This window comes from Desarmillaria tabescens (assembly GCF_030435595.1).
Source record: "Desarmillaria tabescens strain CCBAS 213 chromosome Unknown EV420scaffold_17, whole genome shotgun sequence".
Classification (NCBI taxonomy): Eukaryota; Fungi; Basidiomycota; class Agaricomycetes; order Agaricales; family Physalacriaceae; genus Desarmillaria; species Desarmillaria tabescens.
This window is the reverse complement of record NW_026848316.1, coordinates 381,330-406,420: the sequence shown is the minus strand read 5'-3', so window position 1 is coordinate 406,420 and position 25,091 is coordinate 381,330. Positions and strand designations below refer to the sequence as shown.

At 47.5% G+C, this 25,091-nt stretch overlaps 8 protein-coding genes across 8 annotated transcripts; 3 read left to right on the top strand and 5 right to left on the bottom strand.

The window, feature by feature from the left end:
- Nucleotides 1-1,599: 1,599 nt before the first annotated feature.
- Nucleotides 1,600-2,993, top strand: EV420DRAFT_1222795 (chord-domain-containing protein; the record flags this gene model as incomplete). Its single annotated transcript, XM_060466478.1, has 8 exons — nucleotides 1,600-1,683; nucleotides 1,730-1,820; nucleotides 1,912-2,225; nucleotides 2,283-2,306; nucleotides 2,362-2,469; nucleotides 2,527-2,649; nucleotides 2,693-2,800; nucleotides 2,856-2,993. Coding segments are annotated over 8 exons (990 nt in total), but the record flags the coding sequence as incomplete, so codon positions are not given.
- Nucleotides 2,994-3,052: 59 nt separating this feature from the next.
- EV420DRAFT_1542873 (translation initiation factor IF-2) lies at nucleotides 3,053-6,241 on the bottom strand. The gene is made up of 7 exons (XM_060473177.1): nucleotides 6,066-6,241; nucleotides 5,185-6,010; nucleotides 5,072-5,131; nucleotides 4,315-5,020; nucleotides 3,891-4,258; nucleotides 3,654-3,847; nucleotides 3,053-3,614 (listed from the first exon to the last, which is right to left on the bottom strand). The coding sequence occupies exons 1-7, from the start codon at nucleotides 6,147-6,149 to the stop codon at nucleotides 3,135-3,137; spliced, it is 2,718 nt and encodes a 905-aa protein (XP_060330797.1). The 5' UTR covers nucleotides 6,150-6,241; the 3' UTR covers nucleotides 3,053-3,134.
- Nucleotides 6,242-6,416: 175 nt separating this feature from the next.
- Nucleotides 6,417-10,139, top strand: EV420DRAFT_1542845 (fungal-specific transcription factor domain-containing protein). The gene is made up of 16 exons (XM_060473176.1): nucleotides 6,417-6,641; nucleotides 6,701-6,847; nucleotides 6,898-6,917; nucleotides 6,972-7,029; nucleotides 7,084-7,470; nucleotides 7,525-7,881; nucleotides 7,933-7,965; nucleotides 8,018-8,205; nucleotides 8,259-8,418; nucleotides 8,473-8,590; nucleotides 8,646-8,881; nucleotides 8,934-9,070; nucleotides 9,132-9,155; nucleotides 9,204-9,794; nucleotides 9,852-10,000; nucleotides 10,065-10,139. Exons 2-15 carry the CDS (start codon nucleotides 6,776-6,778, stop codon nucleotides 9,898-9,900), a joined length of 2,430 nt encoding a protein of 809 aa, XP_060330796.1. The 5' UTR covers nucleotides 6,417-6,641; nucleotides 6,701-6,775; the 3' UTR covers nucleotides 9,901-10,000; nucleotides 10,065-10,139.
- Nucleotides 10,140-10,222: 83 nt separating this feature from the next.
- Nucleotides 10,223-11,253, top strand: EV420DRAFT_1270396 (uncharacterized protein; the record flags this gene model as incomplete). Its single annotated transcript, XM_060467570.1, has 2 exons — nucleotides 10,223-10,690; nucleotides 10,744-11,253. The coding sequence occupies 2 exons, from the start codon at nucleotides 10,223-10,225 to the stop codon at nucleotides 11,251-11,253; spliced, it is 978 nt and encodes a 325-aa protein (XP_060330795.1).
- Nucleotides 11,254-12,151: 898 nt separating this feature from the next.
- EV420DRAFT_1542813 (exo-beta-1,3-glucanase) lies at nucleotides 12,152-16,091 on the bottom strand (the record flags this gene model as incomplete). Its single annotated transcript, XM_060473175.1, is given in 23 exon segments — nucleotides 12,152-12,354; nucleotides 12,407-12,542; nucleotides 12,599-12,675; nucleotides 12,780-12,900; nucleotides 12,955-13,054; nucleotides 13,195-13,293; nucleotides 13,399-13,613; nucleotides 13,668-13,707; nucleotides 13,767-13,825; nucleotides 13,845-14,168; nucleotides 14,223-14,305; nucleotides 14,359-14,423; nucleotides 14,477-14,507; nucleotides 14,561-14,595; nucleotides 14,651-14,671; nucleotides 14,759-14,842; nucleotides 14,892-14,930; nucleotides 14,987-15,047; nucleotides 15,101-15,216; nucleotides 15,268-15,354; nucleotides 15,407-15,581; nucleotides 15,760-15,888; nucleotides 15,945-16,091. Coding segments are annotated over 22 exon segments (2,202 nt in total), but the record flags the coding sequence as incomplete, so codon positions are not given.
- A 549-nt stretch (nucleotides 16,092-16,640) lies between these two features.
- Nucleotides 16,641-19,343, bottom strand: EV420DRAFT_1542800 (glycoside hydrolase family 55 protein; the record flags this gene model as incomplete). Its single annotated transcript, XM_060473174.1, has 17 exons — nucleotides 16,641-16,802; nucleotides 16,884-16,989; nucleotides 17,043-17,119; nucleotides 17,225-17,345; nucleotides 17,404-17,516; nucleotides 17,621-17,762; nucleotides 17,930-17,979; nucleotides 18,008-18,065; nucleotides 18,192-18,284; nucleotides 18,352-18,621; nucleotides 18,672-18,754; nucleotides 18,811-18,875; nucleotides 18,929-18,959; nucleotides 19,011-19,045; nucleotides 19,094-19,114; nucleotides 19,171-19,294; nucleotides 19,334-19,343. Coding segments are annotated over 17 exons (1,561 nt in total), but the record flags the coding sequence as incomplete, so codon positions are not given.
- Nucleotides 19,344-19,360: 17 nt separating this feature from the next.
- EV420DRAFT_361313 (pectate lyase superfamily protein-domain-containing protein) lies at nucleotides 19,361-20,242 on the bottom strand. Its single transcript, XM_060481845.1, has 4 exons — nucleotides 19,842-20,242; nucleotides 19,701-19,787; nucleotides 19,424-19,642; nucleotides 19,361-19,372 (listed from the first exon to the last, which is right to left on the bottom strand). The coding sequence occupies exons 1-3, from the start codon at nucleotides 20,117-20,119 to the stop codon at nucleotides 19,522-19,524; spliced, it is 486 nt and encodes a 161-aa protein (XP_060330792.1). The 5' UTR covers nucleotides 20,120-20,242; the 3' UTR covers nucleotides 19,361-19,372; nucleotides 19,424-19,521.
- Nucleotides 20,243-21,216: 974 nt separating this feature from the next.
- On the bottom strand, nucleotides 21,217-24,684 carry EV420DRAFT_1479775 (exo-beta-1,3-glucanase; the record flags this gene model as incomplete). The annotated part of the gene is made up of 21 exons (XM_060469607.1): nucleotides 21,217-21,417; nucleotides 21,471-21,496; nucleotides 21,550-21,685; nucleotides 21,744-21,820; nucleotides 21,873-21,875; nucleotides 21,932-22,052; nucleotides 22,106-22,224; nucleotides 22,273-22,283; nucleotides 22,334-22,412; nucleotides 22,537-22,753; nucleotides 22,806-23,382; nucleotides 23,434-23,499; nucleotides 23,554-23,576; nucleotides 23,632-23,740; nucleotides 23,795-23,833; nucleotides 23,890-23,950; nucleotides 24,014-24,129; nucleotides 24,179-24,211; nucleotides 24,261-24,314; nucleotides 24,368-24,393; nucleotides 24,451-24,684. The coding sequence occupies 21 exons, from the start codon at nucleotides 24,682-24,684 to the stop codon at nucleotides 21,217-21,219; spliced, it is 2,328 nt and encodes a 775-aa protein (XP_060330791.1).
- Nucleotides 24,685-25,091: the final 407 nt, after the last annotated feature.

Sequence of the window (25,091 nt, the reverse complement as noted above, 5' to 3'; positions counted from 1 at the left end):
GAATCCCGATTGTCGATGTGACTGTCCACATCAACTATCATGTGGTGTTCCGAGTCTCTGAGCAGATCGATATCCGCGTCATCCGAAGCCTGAATGTACGCAACTCTTCATGGTCCTTTGTGCTTGACGTCGAAGAACGTCGACGAAGGCCGTTCATCCATGAACATGAAAGCGCTTGAACGACCTTCTGTTCTTTTTCACTCTCTCCTTGTCTGAGATCGGACGTCCGAAAACCGTGCTTCTATGTCTATTCATTTGCTGCCGTCAGGCACTTTCCCATTCACAATACGGGCCGGTCCCCGACGAACCTTTTATGAACGTGTCTACGAAACATTAATATTATCTCTATGACTAGTCAGCTTTGCGGCCAGCTCTCCGGGCTTTCAGGCCGACAGTCGGGTATTAGCCACCATGAGAAATCAATCTTTAATTTCGCCAGCGGAAACAGGTTCGGGCGGGATCTCACAGGTCTTCCGAGAACGCCTGAGAGTGACTAGTGACTATCGGAAGCGTTGGAAGAGGAGGCTTTGATGACTCGTTGCCAGACCGCGGTACCTTTACTACAGGTTTATCCGCGATGCATCGTATTGATGTACACGAACATTTGCAAGTTGATCGCAACCATTCCTATGTGCGCCATCCCCTCGGAATGCAAGCACCTGAAACCTCATTCGCGGAGTTGAAAATATGTATTGCTTGGAACGTGAAGCCATTTTACTCATTGCATCTACTTCTTTCATCTCAGAGGGAAATCTGCTGCATGCGTCATGTCCGACGAGGACATCTAGGAAAGTTCACCCATGGACCTGCGGCTTGTATTTCGGACCTTATACGCATCGACCGGCGCATTACCCCTCGGTGTCATTTCGGATTCCTTCCGTTCCCTCTGGGGACTCGGTTCGCTCTATGTACGGTCTTTATTTCACATTTCCATGTGTCTCCAAACACAGCATTTGATGCTGTTATGGATCTTTTATGACACACCTTTCATCTTAGGCAGCTGTGGAACGAACAGTTGACTACTCGCGCGAACTCGAAGCAACCCTGGCAGATGTGGCAGGGGGGCGCAACTGCTCTTGACTTCTCTCTCCCCTTTTATTCTTGTCCTGCCTTCACTTTGCAAGCTGCCAGTGATGTAGATGCGGGAGGGACCGAGCCGCGAAACTTTTTACATGATCTCCAACAGAACCTAATCGGTAGCCCTAAAATGATCGTTGTTTCTGCATCGAGTGTCACGTTGTGAAGCGCCGCCTGAAGGTCATGGTGCATTTTGGGGCGTCCGCATTTTTCTGAGATGACTCCCGATCTGACATCGTATTTTACTCTTGCTTCATGATCCTTCTCTATTAGATTTACACCTAGTGTTTCTTTTGTTTAGACTTCAGGGTAATTTGTAGACACAAAATCACTTATAACTTTCCGGACTTGGTATGCAAAAATAATCCTTTCGAGTGCGGCGTCAGCATGCTTATGTCATCGAATTTTCGAGAATCAGCCCCCACTTTTACTTCGCTCATCGTGTCGCTTTCCATCTAACAACGTCCTGTCCACATTTCGGGTGCAAATTCAACTCCTTTTGCTCGATCTACTACCCTCGAAATGCCTCGTTGCACGAGAAAAGGTTGCAATAAAGAGTTTACCGAAGATAGCAATGAAGCGTGCATATTCCATCCGGGTGCCCCAGTGAGTTAATACATCTTTATGCAGCCAGTAATCTAATGGAAGGTAGGTGTTCCATGAAGGACTCAAGTCGTGGTCGTGTTGCTCTGATGTCAACAAGCCTGTGTTAGAGTTTGATGAATTCATGAAGATTGCTGTATGTATGCATGCACCTTCTGAAACGTACGCAAATTTTAAGCATCTACTAGGGATGTATGAAAACCGAACGCCACACTAATGATGCGCCAAAAGTTGAACCCTCAAAGGCGCCTACCAATCCAAATAACCTCGCGGTATCATTTTCCGAGGATGGCAAGGAGGTGTACACCTCGGAAACGGTGCCTACTAATACCTCGTCTCAGTCAGAATCGAAACCACCTGCTTCTCAGCCTATTGTTTCCACACAAACCCCTCCGCCAGCAATCGAAGAAGAGGACGATCTTTCCGTACCGGTCGCACTGGGAACGAAGTGCTTAAGGAAAGGTTGCGGTAAACTTTTCGTCAGCGATGAACTTAACAGACTCGGTGATGGAGAAGGGACTGTCTGCGTATACCACCCGTCTCCGGTTCGTTGGCCGTTAGATCCGCGATGTGCGCGTCTTACTAACTTGTTCGCGTCATAGCCGATATTCAGAGAAGGCAGCAAGGTATATCACTTACATTCTGGCGAAGCCCTCTTTGAGATTCATCTCTCCAAATTAGGGCTATCTCTGCTGCAAACGTCGCGTCCTCGAGTTTGACGAGTTTCTTAAGATTGAAGGGTGCAAAACTGGCCGCCACCTTTTTGCCGTAAAGGTAGCCCCTGGACCAGTGCGTTATATCCTTTTGTCTACCAACATATTAGACCTCATGCTCCTTCAAACATAGACACTGACAGAGTGTCGTATAGAGCATTATCAGACCGTCGACAAGGTGCATGTGTCCATCTACGCCAAGAAAGCCGATAAAGACAAGACTACCGTAAAGTTTGAGAGTGATAAAGTATATCTGGTAGTACAATCCGGATCGTTCTAGACTGATCGTACGTTCACAGGTGATCCTTGACATCTTGTTCCAAGATACGAAGAGATTCACTCGCACCATCGATCTCGTGGGTCCGATAAACGCTGACATGTCTACCTTCCAAATCATGGGAACCAAGGTCCGTCCTGGTTTTTTTGACGCCTCCTTTACGAGATTGACTTGCACTTTCCTAGGTTGAACTCCACCTTCAGAAGGAGGATGGCCGAAGCTGGCCTGTCCTGGAGAAAAGCGAACTAGTGAAAATCGGTAACTACGCTGTTACTTTCGGGGTTGGTGGGCGAACCGGGACTATCGGTGGCAAGGAAATCATTTTGGATGCATCGAATCAAGTGAGGGCAGGGTGAATCCTTCATGGCGGAATGAGTTAGCTGTATTCGTAATAGATGTAGATCTATAATAAAACATTCTTCTAAGCTCATGAATAATAACACAAGGTCCCTACCATAGTATATTTATAATACGCCCGGTTTCTCTATGGTCTCAGTACGTCTGTAATCGGTGTCTCCCGGTAAGAGATCTGAGTATCCTGCCAGACCCAGTCCACATTCCGTTCCCTTGCGGATTTCCGTGACCTCCTTTTTCATTATCCGCATTGTGTCCACGGTCCCTAAAAGTACATGAGCAATTGCACGTATATCACAGAAGATATTGAACGGACCTTCGTGGATAACTTTTCCACTCCTTACCACCTTCGCCGTTTTATTCTTCTCAACCAGCCCACTAATTACACGAGATCCAGCGACCTTCCTCGTTACCCCACCCTTCAACGATATGTCGAAAAGCTGCAAAACAGTCGCCTCGCCAGTAACCCTGGTCTCATAAATCTTGGGTAACAGATCTACGACACGCGCCGTGATATCATCTACCAATCGATAAATAATACCTGACGAGCAGATCGGAACTTGATTTTGAATGGCGATGGCCTCGATAGGCTTGGGCACTTTGACAGAGAATGCAACAACAGTGCCTACAGGGACTAGAATCAGAAAAGCCAAACAACAAACAAGAGGTTGGAAATGAGATGGTATACCTCCCGCAGCCTTCGCCATCATGATATCCGACTCTGATACATCGCCAACGGAAGAAGAGATGACACGGCTTATTGCAACGTCATTCCCAATCCCATGGATGGCGCCAACTACTGCCTCCGCACTACCACTGACATCTGCCTTGACGACCAGTTTCAGCTCCTTTGGTCCAGTCTCGACAGGTTTTTGCTCTCGTGCCGGCCTCTTCCGCCTCTGCGGCAGCTTCCTCTTCTTCTCGCCGCTCCCGCTCCTCTCTTCTAGCCTTATTAATGGCCTCTACGTCTTTCAACGACGCTTCGATCTCCGCCTGCCTAACCCTGTTGGCTAAAGCCTTCTTCACGTCGCTTTCAGAGCCCTGAAGCACCTCGTCTCCCGCGTTTGGAAGTGTTTTCCAGCCAGACACGGTCACAGCCATGCCAGGATAGGCGGCTTTAACAACCTTTCCTGTAGAGTCAGACATAACTCGTACTTTGCTTTGACTAAGCCCTGCTAGGATATGAGCGCCTGGCTTCAAGCACCCCCGAAGCACCAAAACTGTCGCCACAGCACTTGAGAAACATTTCAGAATGGGTCCCATCATTTTTGAGGGAGACGGTGCACTCACCCAAGCCCTTTCTGCACCTGTGATTCTAGAACATATCCATGCACAGGACCATCTTGCTCAGCACGAAGTTCTTGCATCTCTGCCATGGCAGACAATGTTTCCACGAGTGTAGGTAATCCCTTTCCTGTCAATCCAGAAACCTCTACTGAGGGGACATCGCCACCAAATTCTTCCAACTGTACGTCAGCCGCTAACAATGCCTTTTGAACAGCTTCGACATCGGCACCCGGCTTGTCGATCTTATTAATCGCAACGACGACCGGGATATTGCCCTTCTCTTTCTGTATTAGGCCGATGACTTCCTTCGTCTGAGGCATTATACCGTCATCGGCTGCCACGACTAAGACCACAATATCAGTCACGCGAGCACCACGGGCACGCATAGCGGAGAATGCTGCATGCCCAGGCGTGTCGAGGAACGTAATAGTGTCTTTTGTACCGGGAACAGGAACGGAGAAAGCACCAATGTGTTGGGTAATACCACCCGCCTCACCTTTTGCGACAGACGTGGAACGTAAGGTATCAAGGAGAGTCGTCTTTCCATGGTCGACATGACCCATAATGGTGACGACTGGTGGACGGATAGGAAGAGAGCTGGGGTCGGGATGTGGAGGGACTTGGTAGAGATTGAAGGCGAGCTCATCGTCGACGATTGGATTTCGTCCGAATTCTTCCGTCAGTAGGACAGCATAGTCAGCGGTGAGAACTATGTCACTCGTTTGTTAGAACAATGGATAGAGGTCGTGAAGCAGCATACCATGATCATAAGACATTTGATCCTCCATCCCTGCTCTTCGCATGGCTCGTTGTAAAGTTGCTGCAAAGGTGCATGAATGAGACTGTTCTTCAAGGTATGGTAACACGACTTACTTAGGCGAACGTCCAACAACTGAGATAATGAACCTACGGATATCATAGTAGGGATATAAATGTCAGGGGAAACGTGTTTCTCGACAATTGCTTTCCGCGGTCTCTTTTTTACAGTCTTGACTTCTGATGTGGAGCGCTGTTCAATGGTAGTAGGTCGAACGTATCCCATTGTTTTCAGTATAGATCCCCGCTCTCCATGTCGTTGATGCTTGCTCCGCCATCGTTCCTGATCTCTGAGACTTGCACCCTCGTCGGCCTCCGGCTCATATCTCACTTCCGACGCATCCTCTTCTTCCTCCAGAACAGCTTCATCAGACCGGGTTTCAACCTTTGCTTTAGATACTGCTGCCGGAGGCCTGCTTTGCGGGGAATCTCGCCTTCGTGAATCCGGAACCGCTTCCGGCTTTTTGGGAAGCTGATGAGGGGCGAGTCCTCGTTCTATTCCGCGTCCTAGATCCCGTTGACGCTGTCCGATAGTCGACAAGGGCTTCACGTCTGTCCGTACCGGGATGATTGTTGGCTGAATGGTTGGCTGAACAGTGGCACTTTCCGACGGCCTGCTAGGGATACGTCTCATCCAATCGACGGTCTGCGTCGGAGTTGTCCTGCCAGCACTCTCCGGAGTCCTCACACCACCACGAACATACCCTGACGTCGGTGGCGGCTGAGGTGGCCGAGTCCATTTCGAAGCTCCCAGTGAAGACGATCGCGGACTTGTTGACGCAGTAGACGGTAATGAGATGTTGGACGGGTCGCGGGGTGCCCATTTCCTCATCAGAGGCGACGTCGAGGACCTAGGCGATGAAGCGGTATCCCATTTTGTGTCCTAAGTGTAACAAATGAGGACGTGCACGAGCAGGGGTCAACAGGACACAACGAACTTTCAGCTTAGCTGCAGTCGATGACTGTCGAGTCTGAACGCATTTCCGACAGACACTGGGCCAAGCGTGTCGTCTGCAATGCATAGAGGATAGTAGAAGAAACGACCCGCTGCGACGTGACTGGAAGCAGGAGCCCGGTCAATTCTTGGTCGATGCAGTCGGAAATAATATTGGGTAGGCGTCAATATTTATCAAATTTACCAACTTGGGAATTTACTTATTTTCAGATTTTTGTTTGACTTACCGGGGCCCATACGCATTTTCAAAGTATTTAAGTACCCTGCAATATTGAGAATCACAAAGAAAAAACATGGGAGCCTCGACTACAAGAGCGACTATTTATGTATCAACCGAAAAAATATTTATTTTTTGCTTAGGGGAATCCGACCCGGCCCGAAATTCCCTTTACTTGCACGTGTCGTCATTGGCCTTTTGCGGCAAACGATGACGACCACCGGCACAGCACCGCTCTTTCTGCATTTCCTTCACTTACCCCATGTCAGGAAACGAGGACGACTACATCTACAAGAAGAGGACGATTGCATAGAGCGTGCGATTTTTGTCGACGCAAGAAAAGTACGCTATATCTTCTTCATTTCAATTCACATCCATGACTTTGGCCTCCATATTTTTAGTACGCTGTATGGCTACCAATAATCTTGCCTCGATGCCTCGATTTATAATGTGAATTATCAGGCGATGGTGTGAAAATGGATGGAAGTGAGCGGTGCTCCAACTGTAAATTGTACGATGCAGAATGCACGTACCTTGAAGCAGCACAAGTGCGTTGATTAAATTCGAGGTATAACGAGTACCTAATGCTATCGCATAGAAACGCACGGTATCGAAGGGGTAAGTCCTTTCCAACTTCGCTATCTTCTCCCTGTCAAACGCGACATAAACAAGGAATGTCGAACCTTTGGATAAAAGGGTCCAAAGACTGGATAGTAATGCAATGAGCAGTGTACGTTTAAGAATACTTCTCGCCACTCGTCGCTCATTCAATGTGCCATCTTAGTTTGTTCTAGAAGGAGAAAATTCCCGGCGAGCTTCATCCCGTTTCGATGAGCCTCCCTCTACCTCCGTGCCTCCGTCACACGACACAACGTCACCTCTCATGCCTTTGAAAGAACTGGCTGCCACAGGGTGCTCTTCAAATTTACCTATTAGCGATATATCAAGTATAAAGCAGGAAGAGCCGGAAGATTATCTAACGCTCTCGGATGACTTTCAACGGCTTGAAGTGCGAGATGACTCGATGTACCGATTCTTTGGTAAATCCAGCAGCGTTCAACTTATTCAGACAGTCATGGATGTCAAACACGGATATGCAAGCACTGAAGATTCATGGCTTCCGCCCAGTCTTTTTGATGCAATGCGCCCGGAGTTTAGGACGAAACGATCTGTAGGTGTCTGCCCAATACAACTGCCGTGTTTTAGGAATTCACGGATTACACAGTGGGAATGGGTTAACACAGAGCCGTCCTATGTGTGCACATACACGTTTCCATCAGATGATCTCCTAGCGGATTTGATTGATATGTTTTTAACGAAGAACGACGTAATATTCCCATGCCTTCATGGGCCTACGTTTCGACGATGCGTCAAAGATAAACTCCATCTCAGAGACGAGATGTTTGGCGCAGTTGTACTGTTGGTGTGCGCTAACGCTTCACGGCAATCTGATGACCCTCGAGTACTGCTTGACGGAGAGGATTCCAAGCAATCAAGTGGTTGGAAATGGTTCAATCAAGTCCAAAACACAAGGCGGTCACTGCTCGTACCGCCAACGATACATGACCTACAGTTTTATTGTGTCAGGCACTTGTCTTTTTTCTTTCTTTTCCGATGGTTAACGATCTTATAGCTGTTCGGAGCATTTATTTTTGGCATGTCTTCGCCACAGGAAGTTACCTTTCTCATATCGGGCTGTTTCGTCCGTACTTATATTCCCACAGGCAAGCTGGACAGTAATCGGAATAGGACTACGGCTGGCTCAAGATATTGGAGCGCACAGGAAGCGGAACGGTCCGCCCACTGTGGAGAGCGAGATGTTGAAAAAGGTGTTCTGGTGTCTAGTGGCAATGGATCGAGATGCTAGTTGTGCATTGGGTCGACCGAGCGGGATAAATGATGAGGAGTAAGCATTCTACTTGTCAGACTCACAACGTCTCTTTCACTACCCGAATATAGCATCGATGTCGGCTATCTCATCGAATGTGACGATGAATATTGGGAAAATCCAGATCCCGAGAAAGCATTCAAGCAACCCCCTGGGAGACCATCCAAGATAGCTTATTTCAATACAGCTTTGAGATTGAACCAGTTGCTTGGATTCTGTCTGCGCACTATAGTAAGTGTTTAATTATAGTCCTCATTCCAAAGTCTGATATAGCGGTGTCTACAGTATTGCCCGAACAAATCAAAGGTCCTTTTAGGTTTCGTCGGCAAAGAGTGGGAGCAGCATATTGTTTCCGAACTTGATTCTGCATTGAATAAATGGGTGGACTCCGTACCTGAGCATCGTAAGTACTCGTTTTCATATCACTTTTGTTTCTCAGCAAGTAACCTTTGCCACAGTCCGGTGGGACCCTCATCGTGAAGACGAACTGTTCTTCAATCAATCTGTATGCTTGTACACATCGTATTATCACCTTCAAATCCTTGTGCACCGTCCCTTCATACCATCTCCACGAAACTCGAGTCCATTGCAATACCCATCGCTTGCGATATGTACGAACGCCGCTCGTTCATTGTGTCACCTCTTAGATGTACAACGACGAAGAGGTGGATCTTGGGCGCAGCATGCATGTATTGTGTGTAAAGTCTGTTCAAATGGGCCTTATAATAACTAATAGTTTGTCTCAGCTCGACGCTTTTGCTGCTGGGATCGTTCTGTTACTGAACATCTGGGGAGGGAAAAAGTCGGGTCTTGCTCTCAACCCCAAGAAAGAAATGCAAGATGTCTTCAAGTGTATGCAAGTGATGAAGGATATGGAATCGACGCAAGTCGGATCCCCTATACATTTCTGTGTTTCTATCGATCCACTTACTCTAACCCTACAGTTACCATTTAGCGGGACGATTATGGTAAAAACAAACTAATAAAAGCTATCAATCCGCTAACCTCTTCTTCAGGGATTTCATGTATCAGCTGGCCAATGCTAGTGACTTACCGCTACCTGAACAGAATTCTCCACCAGCCCAAAAACGAAGCCGCGATCATGATACAACAGGCATAGCTTCTGACACTGATTCGAGTCGGTCTCGAACCAACTCATCCACTGAGGAAATGTCTCCATTCGCGCCTGAGAGTACCGATTTCGTCGACTTCGGTGCGGGGGGCGTTCCTCAGCAATCCCCCAGCCAGCCGCATACCAACGGCGCAGCATCGAACCCGGTAGCTGGGCCATCTCATACTCCTTATACCTCCCAGGACCATCTATTTGGCTTACCGATGCATAGTGCTGATTTGGGGAAGATGCCCCTCCATGGGTTGGTAAACTTCTCCGACGAGATTCGGGATCCAACCCAACAATGGGCTGCGTCTGCTTCAGCATATAATGCTGGCACGTCATATAACATGAATGTGCCATCAAGTGTTCCGCAGGATTTCACTTTTCCGGCGAATAGCCCTGGGGATCCTCTGTCATCGTCGGCTACGTTCAATCCGGAGCAGCTTGACGATGAAGCCATGGCCGTGTGGTCTAATGCTCCGAACGGGTTTGAGTGAGTCCATTTGTCGCTTGGGGTTTGATGGACTTGAGCTTCTGACTTTTGCTACAGGTTGTATGACTGGATGGCGTATCTTGATGGAGTTTCTCATGGAGGGTGACGTTTTAAATTTGAATATTGAAAGCCCCATCTTGGTTAAAATCTAAATCACAAATAATTCTGTATAATAACCAGTATTTCAGATAGAACTTGCTCCAATGTATCATTTATCAAAGTTTTTAACCGTTGACGCAGGAGAATTTACGAATTCAAGAATCGGACGCTTCGTCGGTGACGTGGGAACTAAATGTGATATATATAGGAATTCATGGTCATGTGATAGTCGCGTGTGTGTCGCGTTGTTTGGGTCACGACGCGACCCAAATTGGAACGTCTCGTTTACCTCACTTCTCCCTTTAACCATCACACTTGCTTCATTTACTATGCTCTCCAATATCAAGCGCACATACAGCGCTCGCCGTAACCGCGTTCACCCTCCCTCATCGCCCGTCTCTGGCTTGTCATCATCTCCAGCACCGGCCCCAAGCAAAAAGAGACCACTTCAAGAACGCTCGAACGTTAGCCCGCCACCCGCCAAACGCGCGAAAAAGGAGCCTTCAAAGTCTAGACAGAAGAGTCTAACTCAACTTCACTTTTGCATTGACCAATCTATCTTACGGACGTGTTCGATCTGCGCGCTGTCGTACACCAAAGGCGTACCAGACGACGAGGCATTGCATCGGGCGCATTGTAATCGCGTACAGAAAGGCATGGAGTGGGGAAGAGAAGAACGGCGAGAGAATGAAAAAGCTGGTATTGTTGAGGTGGCCAGCGGTGTCATGCTTAAGGATGGTACACGAGGCAGAATTATTAGCGTCAGGGCAGACGCAGGAGGAAAAGTTGGATCAAAAGTGAGTCTGGATGTCATACGGTTTACTCTTGGCGTTCTCATGAAATCTTACAGCTATCAACACTATTCGATACCATCAATATAACGCTATCATCGCCTGCACTCCCTCGTGAAACCTTGCAGGCATCCAGAGCGTTTCTCTTCCTAGTGCCAGCATCCGAAATCGCTTCTACACGGGAAAAGATTGTCGGATGCGTCATTGCGGAGAGAATTTCTACAGCTATGGCTATTGCTGAACCAAACGGGGACGCTGAAGCTGAATCTACCAACTCGCCTCCATCTACAAACACCGAATCCCTCGTAGTGGTCGACACTGACACAGGAATCTTCTGCCATCCCGAACCCCTCCCTACGCCACTCGGCATTCCTCGTCTGTTTGTCTCCAAAGCACATCGACGACAGGGCATCGCAAGTAAGCTGCTTTCTGCAGCGGCAAGAACGTCTATACAGGGCTGCGTGCTCGACCCTAGGAAAGGGCAGGTAGCGTTCACGCAACCCACTGGGGACGGCAATGCTGTCATGCGAAGATGGGGAGGAGGCGGGGTAAGGATCTATGCAGAGTGATCTGGACCGGAGGTGTGGGATAATTTTCGTTATGTTTATTTCATTTGTATTGTCGATGTGTCGTTATCCCATGAGGCTTAGAAATATGGTTCTAGAACGATGAGACAAAGCAACCGGCCGTATGAAGGAGATGAGGAAGCAGGCGGCGACGAAGCACAGAGCAATGATAAGGAAGAAATCGCGCGCTGTGATGCGGTCAGACAGTTAGCGCGGAAGCAGATCGAGCAGGACTCACTCAAGTCATTCTCATAATGATGCTTCTTTCGCTTTCTGCAGCAGCATTTGCAAGAACACTTTCCTCTGTGTTTACAACAGCTGCATTTTCTTTCGACTCGACGAGGTGACGCCCTTCGGGATTTGTAGAGGAAGACATCAGCCTTCTTGTCAGTGATGCGTACTTGAGGTCTAGACATAGTTTTCGATTCGGTAGTACTGGGAAGGAAGGGAGATTGGGTCTGTGTCGTGTTGGTGGTGCTGGGAGTCGTATGCTCGCCTGGTGGTGTGGGCAGGGCAAGGTGGTGTCACGCCTCCAGGATCTGATGTTGATGCTGTGACTGGGCCACGCGAATAAAGATAAGATTAACAAAAGATGAGATGCACGAGGGAACGAGTGACCACCGGCACTTAGAAGAGCGGTGTAAAGATACGTGAGCAATTCAAAAGATAGGAAGGAAGCGATGCCATGGTCGTCCAAAAGACAGCGAAGCGTCGGTTCCTCCTCGGAGTTTCCGCGACGTCGCCAGTCAAAGTCATGTGAGAAGACAGGGGCTTTTGGCCAAGATTTATTGGTACAAATTTTGTATACTTAGTTCCGTTACTACAATCAGTTAGAAGACAAATCGATGACAAGGGGATAAAATTTGTGGAGACTATTTATTTCGAGCTCCAGTAGGTCCACTGTCTGTGCAAACCCGTTCGCGTTGGCACCGTGATGGACAACCGGCTTCTCGTCCACACTAACTTGATACGTCGTCCCGACAGTCGACAACGAATAGATGTACACGTCGCTGTCTGATGCAATGTCTGCGATCTGGGGTTGACATGAAACAGTTGCGAGGCAGGATTGCGAATAGTTGTTGAAAAAACTGTATAATCCGGCACCTGGGAGGTAGTATTGTTAGTACGCCTCGAGTGGAAAAAAAAAAAGAATGACCAAAAATAAAAATGTTATGCGATGACTGGACCCGTAGAGCCCAAGCGCTGATCGTGTTGGGATCGAATACGGGATCATTGTAGCCGTCATTGATACCGAAAGGACCGGGTGCAGGGGGGACCGGCTGATAGTATGGCTAAACAGATAAGTTACGTCAAAATTGGAATGCAAAAATCTCTGAAGAGGACGTACGGTCTCTGTCTGTATTAAACCCATATAATGATCACTTGCATTCACAAGATTGTATTGATAAAGAGAGTGATGTTCGGCTACGAAAAGGTGAGAAATGTTTGCCATCATCTTATGTGTTACTCACAAGCTACAGAAAAGAAGTCAGTGGTTTTCAAATGCTGGGAAAGGAAGTAGTACGAACCTGTTCCCACCATCCACACAGGACCACGAGACTCCGATAAGATTCCTCGACCAGAGAAGAGAGTCACTTGGGCTTCGCCGTCCTTGTCAAGGTCGTGATCCGCGAGCCAGACCCATGTTCCCTGAAATCACAAAGTCAGCGAATCCTCCGCTACCATCTTTGAGATAGACCTTACCTCCAAAAACGCAGTAGCATTCGACGTCAAATGCAATCCCAAGAAAGCCGAGGAACACGATAGAGGTTCGCTCCCCTGTGGACAGTGCGCCGAGTCCATACTGGACGCCTCGGCTGCAACAGGAATTAGGTCTGTATTTCACGCTGAGAGATAGTGAAATAAACCTACTTCCTCCAAGGCTTTCAAGGTATCGAACGTCAGCCAAGATAGTCCTTAATGCAAACTATATCAACGACGTACATGATATGACTATCCCACATTCCTGGTCCTGCGAGATTATCGTCGTGGCCACGAACATTCCATTCAAGGATAATAGCGCCGGGAGCTAAAACAATCAGCCTGATGGCCCCCTTGCGATCTTGAGCAGTCACTTACCCGGTCCGATAGTGCTAGGTTATTCATGTCAGACGCATAGTATATCTCTAATCCGAGAGAATACGATACCTGAATACAATATCTGTGATTTCAACGGATCCCCGAGATCCAGGCTCGCCGACGCGAACTACCACCTTCGGATTATTAACATCCTTGAAGTATTCACCCTTTCCTGATATCTCAGACCAAGCCTCGCCGACTATACGGCTACCCGCAGGAATAGTGATCGTGGAAGTGACGACATACACGCCGGCATCGAAGAAAATAACCTTGCTATCGCAATGCTGAAATTCGTCCAGTGTAAGCAAGGACTGCATTGAAGAAGAAAGCCTACTTACTTTGTTCAACACTGATTGAATTGCGTGCGTATCGTCCGTCCTAGGATACAAACTATAAGACAAATGGACATTGGCAATGGAAAGCGACCGTGTACAAACCTTCCATCTCCCTTCGCGCCGTGATCCTTGACACTGACGAACCCGCTCACCGGAATAGTCTTCATACTGCGGATGCACACGTCCAACGACTTTTCCGTCATCACCGAGGAGAGAAGCAGGCATAGCAGGGACGTCCATCTGTCCTTGGATAAACCTCCCATCTGGGTTTGAACCATTATAGACGTTGCCTTGAACCCAAGACTTGATCGTTTTGATCCCAATTCGAGTTCCCGGCAAAACAATGGCCCCGTCTCCAGTACCGACAGCGACAGACACGTTAGTTAGTTGAATATTTTGCAGGACCAAGGACCCGGCAAGGGATCCGTTACTAGGAGTGGATGAGCGTACGAATATTTCCGTTTTTGTGACCGTAGCATCGATGATCGCCTCAGCGCCTACTGTCTGGTTGGACATGTTCGATAAGCCTCGGCCAAAAGTAAAGTTTAAGACGCCTACTTGTCTCTCCGCCGTTGTGCCACCAGTTAGTAGATCAAACCCGACTTGACAGTCGTTGATAGTTACGCCTTGGAATGTCCAACCTTCAACGCTGATAAGGAAAACAAGCTGAAGTGAAACTCAAAACGTCGCGTACCCCAATTCCAGATAGCATAAACAGCAGTGTTAACCCTATTGAAAACAACGTTCCGAACGGTGAATCTTGGAAAGAAGACTGAGCGAAGCGGACAGCCTTGGAAGAAATTTCGACAAACTGTTGGTTGCCTACCCACATCCCAAATTTGCCTACAAGACGCAGAATTAGATTGATTCACAGAGCCTTGAAAATTGAGACAAACCTCCATTGAACTCGAGATCTGACATGAATCCACCGCTAATAAAACGAATCGTAAAGTCAACCGTCCGGTCGTGACTAAAAGAAAACATACCTTCCATTCTCCATCCAAATTCTGCAGAAACATTATATCAGATAAGTCAAACGGCGCTAAAGGAAGCGGAATCCTACCCTTGGTGAGCAGTATTCGGGAGCGGAAGACATCACAAATTTGATGTTGAATAGTGATGTGGCTTGTCCCACTTGCCAGTGGATACCTGTACCTTGAGATTTTGTGGCAGGTACCCTGAAAATTGCTGAGCGTCGAAGAGGCGAAGATAACAGACTGAACTTACTGTGTGACATCGATCACGAAGTTTCTCACAGAACGGAAGCTACGGTACATATAAGTATTTGGCGTGCATTATGTGTGCAAGGTCAATATACTCACAAATTGTTAGTGGCCGTGTACCACTGAGCACCATGACCCCCAGGAATGTAAGGGTTGACATCTAAGCGAACAATCGTCGACACTACACGAGGGATAGCATGTCGAGTAACTCACCGATAACAGCGATATCATTGAAAGAATTTGAAGCCAGTAATATTGGGGGATTCTTAGGGTCACCAATGAGCTGAGTAGCGTAGTAGGCTATGATTGACTTTGAAACGAGATATGTCCTAGTGTCCCATTAATAAATTTAGCAGAGTGTAAGATGAAGAGAGACATACCCCGCCGGAAAGTAAACGATGGCGCGTGTAGTGGTGGAAGATTTGCACTTTCCTCCCCCACAACGTTTACCGTGAGAGATAGCGCGACTGTTTCCATTGTAAGCAAGAGAAATATGGCTCAGAATGAAAGATCTAATACTTGATAGCTTTTGTGTCGTCGTGTTTCCCGTCGCCGACCGCTCCAAAATCCTTGACGTTACGAAAAACCTGGTACGATCCTGGATCACTATTGAACGGAGAAGTTCCTTGATGCTTGATAGCTTCAAGCCAAAATGGTTCTCCCTCGTTGGCTACCGCAGACTTTGAGGGCGTCACTGAAAGCAGAGCACATAAAATGAGCAAGCCTCGTATCACAGAGGAAATCATGGTGGAGGACGACGACGAGGTGCCTCTTAGTGGGGAATTTCGCCCCCATCCAGCGATCCACTAGATCCGCCTTCCGATATACTACAATAGAAGCGAGAATCCGAATAATACGTCGGGAACACGTACACCGCGGAATCATACGACGGAAAAGAGACATTTGCCCTGACAGGTAAACCTGTATTCAGTGTCAAGGTGTCCCAAACAGGTTTCCTTTGCAGTCAGTCAATCGGCTCTTTACTAGGCAGCAGTTCTCCGCTGAGGGCTGTACATAAGCCGTCGCTGACTGAGGATCACGGAGATACTTCACTTGCAGATTCAGACGGCCTCTTCAATTTATAGGTGGGCTTGTACTACAGCAGACGCTCTAGGGAACGGAATGAGTTGCACCAGAGATGGATATCGATGAACCGAGATGAAGCCTGAGGAAGCCCTGAGGAAGTTAGGCGGCGTGCCTGGTGTCGTGTAATAAATGATGTTGCTTCGAAGTTGGACGAATTTCAAACACAATTGACGTCATCGAAAATCGAGTTGGAAATTATATACCGAAGTCTCCAGAGGGACCGTCCTGACCAAGACGATAAAAAAAACTTTGAGAGGGAGAGAAAGTATGACATGGCTTTTTGGTACGCACGAGAATCAATTTGGCTTAGTCACCTGAGACTTGAAATTTCTTTGGAATGAGATCTCATCATGCTCTCAGACGACATTAAGTACCTCGAAGCATTCTCAAACTGCGTAGGAGCCATCCCAGATAAGTATTTCTTATATTTTAGAGTCATTCAAAGAGATTCAAAGCATGCGATAATTATTGAATAATAATTCATAGTCCATCCTATTCTCCTTCATTTTCACGCACACAAACGGTGTATAGTTCTGTGTTATCAGGTAAAGAATAAATCAACGACAGGTCAGGAAAAACGGTATAAGCTTGTTGATACTATTTAATTCGAGCTCCAGTAGGTCACCGTTTGTGCAAACCCATTCACATTTGCACTTTGATCGACAACCGGTGCTTTCGTCAACACTGAGTTGATACGTCGCCCCGATAGTGGACAATGAAGAGATGTACACTTCGCTGTCTGATGAAATGTCTACAATCTGGGGTTGACACGAAACAGTTGTGAGGCAGGTTTGCGAATAGTTGTTGAAAAAGCTGTACAGTGCGGTACCTAGGACGTTTCGTTAGTATATATGGAATGGAAATTTTTGAAGGACTGACCGAAAATAAAAATGTCATGCGATGACTGGACCCTGTAGAGCCCAAGCGCTGGTGATGTCGGAATCGAATGCGGGATCGTTGTAGCCATTAAGAATACCGAAAGGACCAGGAGCAGGGGGAACCGGTTGAAAGTATGGCTAGGCAAGTTATATCAAGGTAAGAATGCAAAAATACGTTGAAGAGGACCCACGGTCTCTGTCTGAATTAAACCCATATAATGATCACTTGCATTCACAAGATTGTATTGATAAAGAGAGTGGTGTTCGGCTATGAAAAGGTGAGCAATATTTGCCGTTCATTTTGTGCGCTACGCACAAGCTGCAGAAAAGAAGTCATTGCTTTTCAGATGTTGCAAAAGAAGGATGCACGAACCTGTTCCCACCATCCACACAGGACCACGAGACTCCGATAAGATTCCTCGTCCAGAGAAGAGTGTCGTTTGGGTCTCGCCGTCCCCGTCGAGGTCGTGATCCGCGAGCCAAACCCATGTTCCCTGAAATTTACCCAAGTCAGCGCATCTCGCCACCATTATATTTGGAAAAAACCCTTGCCTCCAAATAAGCCGTAGCCTCTGAGGTCAAATGCAATCCCAAGAAAGCCGGCGCACATGAAACATCTTCGCTGCCTACTGGACAATGTGCCGAATCCATACCAGAGCCCTCATCTGAAACACGACCACTGAATTATCATTTTACGCCCAGATATAGTGAAATAAACCTACATCCTCCGAGGCTTGAGATTTTGACGTCAATCAAGACAGTGCTTTACCGTAAAACATATAAATGACGTACACTACATGGCTATCCCACATTCCCGGTCCTGCAAGGTTATCGTCGTCGCCACGAACATTCCATTCAAGAATAATAGCGCCAGGAAGCTGAGACAATTCAGCCTGATGTCCCTCTGCGATCTGAACAATCACTTACCGGCACCGATGGTGCTAGGTTATTCATGTCAGACGCTGTAGTATATCTCTAATCCGCGAGATACGATACCTGAACACAATATCTGTGATTTCAACGGATCCCCGAGATTCCTGACTCACCAACGCGTACCACCACCTTCGGATTTTCGGACGTCACTGAAGTAGTCACCTTTGCCTGAAATCTCAGACCAAGCCTCGCCGACTATACGACAACCCGCAGGAATAGTGACTGTAGGTAGTAATGATGTACACGCCGGCATCGAAGAAAATAACCTTGCTGTCGCATTGCTGAGATTCTCGGGACATAAGCGGGATGCATTAAGGAGGAAAGTCTGCTTACAGCGTCTAATACGGACTGAATCGCAAGCTGTATCAGTCCGTACTAGAGCCGAGATCATAAGTCGGCTTGAAAACCTGGCAAGCGGTAGTCATGTATGCGAACCTTCCATCTCCCTTCGCGCCAAGATCCTTGACACTGACGAACTCGCTCACTGGAATATCTTCATACTGCGGATGTACACGTCCAAGTACTTTTCCGTCACTACCAAGGAGAGAAGCAGGGCATATCAGGGACATCGAAATCCCCTTGGATAAACCTCCCATCTGGAATTGAGCCTGTGTAGACGTTGCCTTGAACCCAAGAGTTAATCGTTTGAATCCCAAGGGGACTTCCTAGGAGAACAGCGTCCCCGTCTCCAGCACCGACAGCGACAGACACATTGGTTAGCTCAATATTTTTCAAGACCAGAGATCCATCAAGAGATCCGTTACTTGCAGCGGATGAGTACACAAAGATTTCCGTTTGAGTGACCGTCGCATCGATGATCGCTTCAGCACCCACAGTCTGACAGAACGTCAAATGTGGGCCTCGACAAAGAAAGGTCAGACCCATACCTGGGAATCCGTAGCCACGCCACCAGTCGTTAGATCAAACCCGACCTGGCAATTGTTAATGGTCACGCCTTGAAATGTCCACCCTACAACGCTGATGAGAAGAATGGACTGGAACGAAATTCAAAACTCAGTCGCGTACCCCAGTTCCACGAAGCAAAGACAGCAGTGTTAACCCCATTGAATACAACGTTGCGAACGGTGAATCTGGAAAAGAAAACTGAGCTCAGTGGACAGTATCAGAAGAAATGTCCACTAACTGCTGGTTGCCTGCCCATATCCCATATTTACCTACAGTACGCGAACTTAGATCAATTCACAGTCTTGAAATCCAAGACAAACCTCCATTGAACTCAAGATCGGATATGATGCCACCGCTAATAGGTCTAAGATCAATTGTCCACTATAGCGAAGAGAAGACATGCCTTCCATCTTCCATCCAGATTCTTCGGGGAGTTCTCATCAGATAAGTCCAAAGGCGGTAAAGTAAACGGATTCCTACCCTTGGTGAGCCGTGTCGGGAGCGGAAGACATCACAAATTTGATGTTGAAAAGCGATGTGGCTTGACCCACTTGCCAATGGATGCCTGTACCTTGAGATTTTGCTGCAGGCACACTGACAGGTACTTAACGTCGAAAGTGCCAATTCAGTAGACTGGACTTACCGTGTGACATCGATCACGAAGTTTCTCACAGAACGGAAGCTATGGTAAATGTAAGTGGTGCACCGTGTGTGGAGGGTCAATAATACACACAAATTGTTGGTAGACGTGTACCAATGCACAGGGCTGTAAGGGTCAGCATCTGAACCAAATAGTCGACATTATGATATGGGGAGCGCCAAGTTGAACAACTAACCAATAACAGCGAGGTCATTGAAGGAATCTGAAGCTAGCAACGTTGGCGGATTGTTAGGGTCACCAATGAGCTGAGTAGCGTAGTAAGCTATAATCGATTCTGAAACGAGATATGTCCTGTTTCATTGCGTTCGGTCATCGAATCTAGAACATAATAGTATGAGGGGAGACGCACCCAGCTGGAAAATACACGATGGCACGTGTGGTGGTAGAAGAAATGCATTCTCCCCCTCCGCATCTTCCACCGAAAGAGATAGCATTACTGTCTCCATGATTAGCGGGAAAAATAATTCTGAATGAAAGACTTGATGCATACTTGATAGCTTCGGTATCGTCGTTTTGACCATCGCCCACGGCTCCGAAATCCTTGACATTGCGAAAAACCTGGTACGATCCTGGATCAGGATTGAACGGGGAAGAGCCCTGATGTTTGATAACTTCCAGCCAAAAGGGTTCTCCAGTCGATGTCCCATTGGCTATTGCTGCCGAGTTTGAAGGCGTCGCCAAAAGCACAGAAAATGAAATAGTGAGGATTAAGCTTGGTATCGGGAGAAAAAGCATGATAGAACACGACGAGAGGATGTCACACGGCATGGAGTTTTGTTCTTGTCCAGCAACCGAGAAGGTCGGCTTTTCAAATAGGATTCGAATGGTACGTGGAAATAGGTACAGTGAGGTACCATACGATGTAAAGAAGTCATTTGCCGTCGTTGGAGTCGGCAAACCGTGACATTCGGTGTTAAAGTTCCTAGTTGATGGGCTTTATTGGTACTAGCTCTCCGCCGTACATAAACCTTGTCGACTGAGGCCCGTCGCGGAGATACTACTTCACTCGCAGATTCAGACAGCCTCTTCAAGCCATGGGTGTGCTTGTACCACAGCAAGAAACTCCAGAGGTGAGAGATGAACTCTGATGAGGCACTGATGAGCCGTACCTGATGTCATGTCATGAGCCCAATTCCTTCGAAGTTCAAGAGGATGAATATCAACAATAGTTGACCAGTAGCGGCAGTTGCCGAGCCCCCGATTCTTTCCCTTTGTACGAAGAAATGATAGTGTCTGTCGATGCTGCGCAACAGACGGTAGTCGACACAAGGTATCTGTAGAGGATAAAAAGGACAGCGAATCCATACAGTAGAAGGCGGTGATGGGGGAAAGGCAAAATATATACACGCCGCATCGACAGTTTTCCCCACAGCGGCAATCACCGTTGCGAACCGCATGCTCGCAATCACCCCCGTCCAGACAGTTTGGCGAGGATCAATTACCTCATGCTATAACCCTTTGCCGTCACCTCATTTTCGAAAAGAATCAGGGGATGTCATCGAAATCGTAAATAGAACTTCAAGAAAGAACCATCTGTGCGAAAGAAGTTGAGAGAAATTATTTAAGAGAAGAAAATTGTTTATCCTACCATCATATGTTAATGATGCAAGGCGTACGATTGCTTACAAGCCATACCAGATAAATTTTGCTTATTCCGCGTCAAGTCAAGTTATAGTTATATCATGACCCCCTGAAGTCGCTTGTGCTGAGTTTGGCCTTCCGATGTAAACGCGTAAGTCTTCAGGAAAATAATAAGCGAATGAAATTACAGTACAGCAAAGACAGCAAATAAATATTAAAATACACATAATTCGTAACCAGATTCCTGCGTTAGATAGATAGTTATGTACCCAAGGGCTATTCCTTCATGCGGGACTCCAAGCGGTGGTGAGCGACGCAAATCCATCAACGTTGTCATTTTCGCTGATGATACCCGCGTTGTTGACGCTGAGCTGGTATATACTAGCAACCGTAGCAAGGCTGTAGATGGTTACTGAAGATGTAGAGTCAATGTCGACAATGTGCATCTGGCAGCTGTTTGAGTTCAAGCAAGTCTGAGAGTAGCTCTAGAAAGATTATTAATGCTGGTGCCAAGGTGATTCATTGTGGTAACGCTTACGGAGAAGAAGCTGTAGATTCCAGCACCTACAAAGGTAATACTCAGCGCAGGACTTGGAAACATACAGAAATTCACACACCAAATATTATGATGTTAGAGGACGTTGCCACTCTCAATCCCAAGGCCATGGTAATTTCGCCTCCAAAGGTGGGATCGTGGAAGTTGGAATTAACGCTGAAAGGTGTCGGCGCCTGAGGAGAAGGCTGGAAGTAAGGCTGGTAATATATCGGAATCGTGAATTCTAATGCCCTTTTCGTATCATAAATCACCTACCGTCTCGGTCTGAATCAACCCCATGTAGTGATTCTGTGCGTTGACCAGGTTGTACTGGTACAAGACATGATGTTCGGCTAGTAAAAAATTTCAGTCTACGGCATGCCGTCTTTCGATGCTTATACGTACAAGCTAAGATATCAACAGTTAGCGGGAAATTAAAATATGAAGAGGCTAAAATGTCTTACCAGTTCCAATCATCCACACTGGTCCTGCTGATTCGGACAAAATTCCACGACCAGAGTAAATCGAGATTTGTGTGATACCGTTTCCGTCGAGATCGTGATCGGCAAGCCATACCCAGGTGCCCTTAACACAGAAACTGAGCATACCAAGACCCGTGAATACCCATGAAAACTCACCTCAAGGTACGCTGTCGATCCAGAGGTCAGGTGTAGACCAAGGAAGGCGGCGTAGCAGTTATTGTATCCACCGGCACCACTTGACGGACAAGTCGAAGCCTCCAGACCGGTTCCAGCAGCTAGTATAGTGTAAGCTTAGATTGCGGTATTTCGAATATGATACTCACCACCACCCAGCCTGTATGGTATGTTTCAGTATCATATTACTCGTCTAAATTATGAACATACCTGATGTGAGAATCCCACATTCCCGTGCTTCCTTGGGAGGTTTCTTTGACATTCCATTCAACGACGATGGCACCAGGTGCTATATAGATCCTCTTAGTGAAAGCTAGCGATTATCCATAAGTGGAAAACCCGTACCAGGAGCGATTGTCTAAACAAAAAATAGACATCAGTTACCGACATCATTGAGATAGCCAGATACTTACAGTGAAAAACTATGTCCGAGATCTCAACCGTGCCTTGAGAACCTGCGGCACCGACCCGAACGACGACTTGGGGGTTATTCTGATCCTGGAAGGCAGAACCTTTGCCTGCAATTACGGTCCACGCCTCGCCAACCATCTGTGTACCAGCAGGAATAGTGAGCGTGCTGGAGACAATATATGTTCCGGCATCGAAGAAGATGATTTTGCATCCAGCGTACTATAAGGAAGCCAATGTCAACACAGACCCAGATATCATCGACGAAACACACCTGGTTGAATATGCTGGTGAGAGCGGCAGTGTCATCTGTCTTCCCATCACCAACCGCGCCATGATCCTTCACGCTGACAAATTGGGATGTGGCATAATCAGCATACTGAGGACGCGTCTTTCCGAAAATGAATCCGTTTCCGTCGAGCAATGACGCTGGCTTGGCCGCCGCAACAATGCTGTCCCGAACAAATCGTCCTGCTGGATTAGTTCCAGAATAGATATTTCCTTGTCCCCAAGAGTTGATCTTCATCGTTCCTCCGGCGAGAACAACTTCCCCGCCAACAACTCCAACAGCAGTGGGGACATTGTTCAACTGGACGTTGTTGAGGACGATCGATCCAGCAAGAGAAGTGCTAGGGCTCGATGTTCGAACGAAGATGGGAGTGTTGGTAACGACGGCATCGATGATGGCCTCGGCGCCGACTGTCTGTGTGTCCTCTGTCAACCCACCTGTAGCCAAGTCGAATCCAACTTGGCAATTGTTGATGGTAACACGCTGGAAAGTCCAACCCCAATTCCAGAGACCAAACACAGCAGTTTGAGCGTTGTTGACGGTGATGTTTCGGACAGTGAATCTGATTGGGACTAAACTATCTCTGAAATTTCAAGGAGCGTGATCCACTTACTGTTGGTTTCCCACCCACATACCGAATTTACCACCAGTGAACACGAGATCTCCCATGTATCCTCCACTGCAACAGACATGATTACAACTCGACAGGATTCATGTAAACGCGAAGACAAACCTTCCATTCTCCATCCAGATACCCTATAGTGTACGGTCAGAATGAACTTCGGAACACATGCGACAGAATTTTACTCACTTGATGGGCTGTGTTGGAAGCTTGAGACATGATGAAATGAATATTCGCCAAACTGGTGGCTTGGGCCACCTGCCAGTGGATACCGGTACCAGTGCTAGTGGCAGGCATCCTAGAAGCGTACTAAGAACAGGACCCTCTACGAAGGCAGACGTCAAGTACTTACCGAGAGACATCTATGACAAAGTTCCTAACAGTTCGGAAGCTACGAAATGAATGACTTTTTAACTACAACCGAAATTGCATGAAAGGATCACTCACAAGTTATTCTGATTCGTATACCATTGAGAACCACCACCTCCAACAAGGTAAGGGTCCGCATCTGTATCAGTGATGATAGAATTAGAACGCGATCAAAAGGCTAAGAATAAACTTTGACACGTACCAATGACAGCCATTCCCGCGAAAGAGGGTGCCGCAAGGAGGGTTGGCGGATTTCTGGCATCTCCGACAAGCTCTGTGTAGTAGTACGCAACGATCGGGCTAGAAACTAGGTATGTGCTAAAAGGCCAGTTAATAATTGATCGAATAAAGAATTGTGAATGCGTACCCCTGTGGGAAGTACACGACGGCCGGTGTAACTCTGTGATCAAGTTATATTTAGCGCATAATTTTTTCAGAGAAGCACGTACGTCGAAGACGCGCAAGTGCCTTCACCGCATCGACCACCGCTGCTAATCGCGGCGCTGCACGGGGGGAATCAGACAATGTCAACCGTTCGGAATTTTTAGGAGCGTACTTGATGGCAGCGGTATCGTCGGTAACCTAAGAAGGGGTCAGACGCGATGAGCCGGGTGCTAAGTTTTGGAAGACGCGACTTACACCATCTCCAACTGCGCCAAAGTCCTTGACGTTCCGGAAAACCGTGTATGAACTCGGGTTGGAATTGAACGCTGAGGTGCCTTGGTGCTTGATGTTCTGAAGCCAGTAGGGGTCGGAGGGTGAGGCAGTGCCGGAGGTGAGAGGAGTGGAACAAGTTGTCCCTAGTGCAGAGACGAATGTGATCATGTAGCTGAGAGCTACAATCAAGAACAGCCTGTAAGACTTGGACGCCATAGTGAAGAGACTGGGGGGTTTGGCGATGAAGGCATTGCATGAAGTTCAGACTTTATACTCTCTAGTATTTCCAGAAGACTGAACACGCAAGCATTCGCGTCCGCCCCTCTCGAACGGTCTCAGTCAATAAAGTCCACATTGAGTCACTTCTCAGACGTTTGCACTCCCACCTCGTGGTGTCGACATCCGCTGGCACAGCTCGATGGGGCTTTCAGGTTCCAAAATTTGGGAGATCATCAGGATTTGGCAGGTGTGGAATGGAACTCCCTTGGGACGTCAAAAGCGTAGTGCTCGGTATTTCTTGATCATATGAGGCGCTCGTGATAGTTCGGCATTCGCTGGCGCCCCACCGCAATATTCGAGTACGAAACGAAACCCCTGATGCAGCTTGTTATGGGCGTTATGGG

Coding starts and splice junctions, on each gene's coding strand:
- EV420DRAFT_1542873 (XM_060473177.1), bottom strand. CDS start 6,149: ATGCATTGCAGACGACACGCTTGGCCCAGTGTCTGTCGGAAATGCGTT. Junction 6,011..6,065: donor CGACTGCAGCTAAGCTGAAA/GTTCGTTGTGTC, acceptor TGTTACACTTAG/GACACAAAATGGGATACCGC. Junction 4,259..4,314: donor CAGGTGCAGAAAGGGCTTGG/GTGAGTGCACCG, acceptor ATGTTTCTCAAG/TGCTGTGGCGACAGTTTTGG.
- EV420DRAFT_1542845 (XM_060473176.1), top strand. CDS start 6,776: ATGGATGGAAGTGAGCGGTGCTCCAACTGTAAATTGTACGATGCAGAA. Junction 7,966..8,017: donor TTATTTTTGGCATGTCTTCG/CCACAGGAAGTT, acceptor GTACTTATATTC/CCACAGGCAAGCTGGACAGT. Junction 8,206..8,258: donor AGCGGGATAAATGATGAGGA/GTAAGCATTCTA, acceptor ACCCGAATATAG/CATCGATGTCGGCTATCTCA.
- EV420DRAFT_361313 (XM_060481845.1), bottom strand. CDS start 20,119: ATGCCGTGTGACATCCTCTCGTCGTGTTCTATCATGCTTTTTCTCCCG. Junction 19,788..19,841: donor GACGATACCGAAGCTATCAA/GTATGCATCAAG, acceptor TCATGGAGACAG/TAATGCTATCTCTTTCGGTG. Junction 19,643..19,700: donor ATCGTGTATTTTCCAGCTGG/GTGCGTCTCCCC, acceptor GCAATGAAACAG/GACATATCTCGTTTCAGAAT.